The sequence below is a fragment of the Montipora foliosa genome, chromosome 6, assembly GCF_036669935.1.
Source record: "Montipora foliosa isolate CH-2021 chromosome 6, ASM3666993v2, whole genome shotgun sequence".
Classification (NCBI taxonomy): domain Eukaryota; kingdom Metazoa; phylum Cnidaria; class Anthozoa; order Scleractinia; family Acroporidae; genus Montipora; species Montipora foliosa.
In genome coordinates, this window is record NC_090874.1 from 19,971,623 (window position 1) to 19,974,122 (window position 2,500).

The following is a 2,500-nucleotide window of genomic DNA, read 5'->3' on the forward strand; positions in this document are numbered from 1 at the left end:
CAAACTCGCACTGAATTTTTATCTCCGTGCATCACTTAGGAGCTGCAAAGTTCCGCAGAATTCTGCAAAGACTGAAGCCTCGAATAACGATTGTGGAGGAAGCCGCTGAAGTACTAGAGTCACACATTGTAACTTCTTTGACTCCCGGATGTCAGCATTTGATTCTGATTGGTGACCATCAGCAACTCCGTCCCAATCCCACGGTATTTGATCTCGCAAAGTACTACAACCTGGATGTGTCACTCTTTGAGAGAATGGTAAACAATGGAATGCCTTTTGAGCGGTTGCGCTTGCAGCATCGAATGAGGCCAGAAATATCCAAAATGTTGGAACACATTTATGTTAATCCAAAGTTGGAGAACCACGAATCTGTGTTACATTTTGAAAATATCAAGGGCGTGGCTCGTAACATGTTCTTTGTGGATCATGACCAAGGCGAGGTACGAGGTGGTTTTTTTTAAAAATAAGAATGTACTTTCATAGGAAAGGAAAGACGTTTGGAGCTATAGCAAAAATTATCGAGGAAATCATTCTGTGGGAATATTTGAGGCCTTTTGTCGCAGCAATGAACCAGAAATGTAACGTGTCGTGTCGGGTGTCAGGACCCTTTACTCCCTTGTCATCCTCTGCTCGTTGACCTTCCCACTAGAATTTCTAGCTATTCAAGTTAAACGGTAAGGGCCTTACTTGTCCTTGGTTTCCGGTGCATTAACCATTTTTTCGTTGAGTTGTCTTTAAGATCAAGCTATACCTTTATTATGTCTTAAATTACTGATATGACTTTCCTATTTATCAGTATTCTCAAGATTCCATCATTCAAGAGTAAGATTTCCCCTATTTGGCCTAGTCCCCAGTAGCGGCAGAAACGTGTCTATTTTAAACCTCGTTTTGGGGGGAAATAAACAATAGATAAAAATCGGCTAACTCCATGTTGAACCCGAATAAAACGTTTTGTTCCAGGTCCATATCATTGAAATGTCGATGCTACGTTATAATGGAAATACAATACACAAAGAACTTTAACCCAGGGAGATCACACAACATTGAGTTAGCCGATTTGGTCTATTGTTTATTTTCTCGCAAAACGTGGTTTAAAAATACACTTTTTTGACGCTGATGTAGGCTCGATTTCCGCCGCTCACTCGAGTTTGGGTATCCTCCCCGAGAAGAGATGCCTGGACGCGTGAGCGGTAGATTGTGTCTGTGACGTAATTCAATATAATATATGCGAAGTTAATAGTTGCGAGAAAGTAGCGTTAGACATCCCAAAACATTGATTTTAACAAAACAGTACTTACATAACAATGCGTAAAACGCCTGTGCGAAGTTTCCCGATTATACGAGCTTGAGTTTGTGGTTAAATGATCAATGTGAGTTTGAATTTAACCGGCGAATCATCAACAACATCGTCGGCCGCTTCAGCTCTCGGTCGACCTCATCGGCCCCCTCGTTTTGCCACCAATAAACTCAGCAGTAATTCCAATCGATCTTGAGGACTTTTACTTGCTCTTACATTAACGACGTCTGAGAAGAAATTGCAATAGCAATGGATTTGAAAGCCGTATTTTGACCTTGGCGCTAACTGGAAAATTGATGAAGTTTCTGAACTCAGGCAGTAGAAAACGATACAATCCCCATTCTGCAGCTTCTCGAACAATTTCTGTTGTCGAAATCGTGGATGTTTTCCGTAACTTGAAAGCATTGTAAAGCTCGAACACGCTGGGTCAAAGAACACCGTCGCAACCAAAAATGTAATTTATGCTGGACCGATTTTTGCAGGCGAGTTTCTGATTGGCGGAGATTACCAATGGCTCACCTCATGCGTCCATCCGTGATTTTGGGAGTGAGCGCTGGTTCATTTCCCGAAGCAGCGGCTGGTAATCGAACCTAACGCTGATGGGGACAAACCTGATACCAGATTCTTACTCTTGGCACCGGGAGCTCAGTTGGTTGAGCTCCGGGCTGCCATGCGGGAGAGCGTGGCTTTGACACACTCAGGGTGCATAGATACCCGAGGAGAAAGTGCTCCGTTTGTAATGACAACTGCAAATGGTTAGACTTTGAAGTCTTCTCGGATAAGGACGATAAACCGTATGCCCCATCTCACAACCCTTCAATGTTAATAACCCTGTGGGACGTAAAAGAACCCACACACTATTCTCAAAGAGTAGGGCATGTAGTTTCCGGTGTTGTGGTCTGTCCTCTGTGGTGTATTATGGTTGGGAAGGTAAATGCTCGGAGATACCAAGTTACTCTAAAATCGGAGGATAAAAAAAGGATATATTATATGGACTCTTGGCATTCTTCTATGTGCGCTGTGGGACAAAATACCGATCCGAATATTACTTTTGCAGGATTTTCTGGAGGAGGGAAAGAGCCGATCAAATGAACACGAAGCAAAGTTCCTGGCCTCCCTTTGTCGTTACCTAATCCTTCAAGGCTATGACAGAGAAAAAATCACAGTCCTTACAGCTTACACGGGGCAGTTAATCCAGCTCAA

At 43.0% G+C, this 2,500-nt stretch overlaps 1 protein-coding gene across 1 annotated transcript in view; it reads left to right on the top strand.

The window, feature by feature from the left end:
* Positions 1-2,500, top strand: part of LOC138006926 (NFX1-type zinc finger-containing protein 1-like) — a 77,017-nt gene that overhangs the window by 51,178 nt on the left and 23,339 nt on the right. Inside the window, exons 13-14 of the mRNA XM_068853559.1 lie at positions 40-440; positions 2,355-2,500. The exon at positions 2,355-2,500 is cut by the window's right edge and continues 818 nt beyond it. Of these exons, the coding sequence (XP_068709660.1) occupies positions 40-440; positions 2,355-2,500 (547 nt within the window). The remainder of the gene's footprint in view (positions 1-39; positions 441-2,354) is intronic.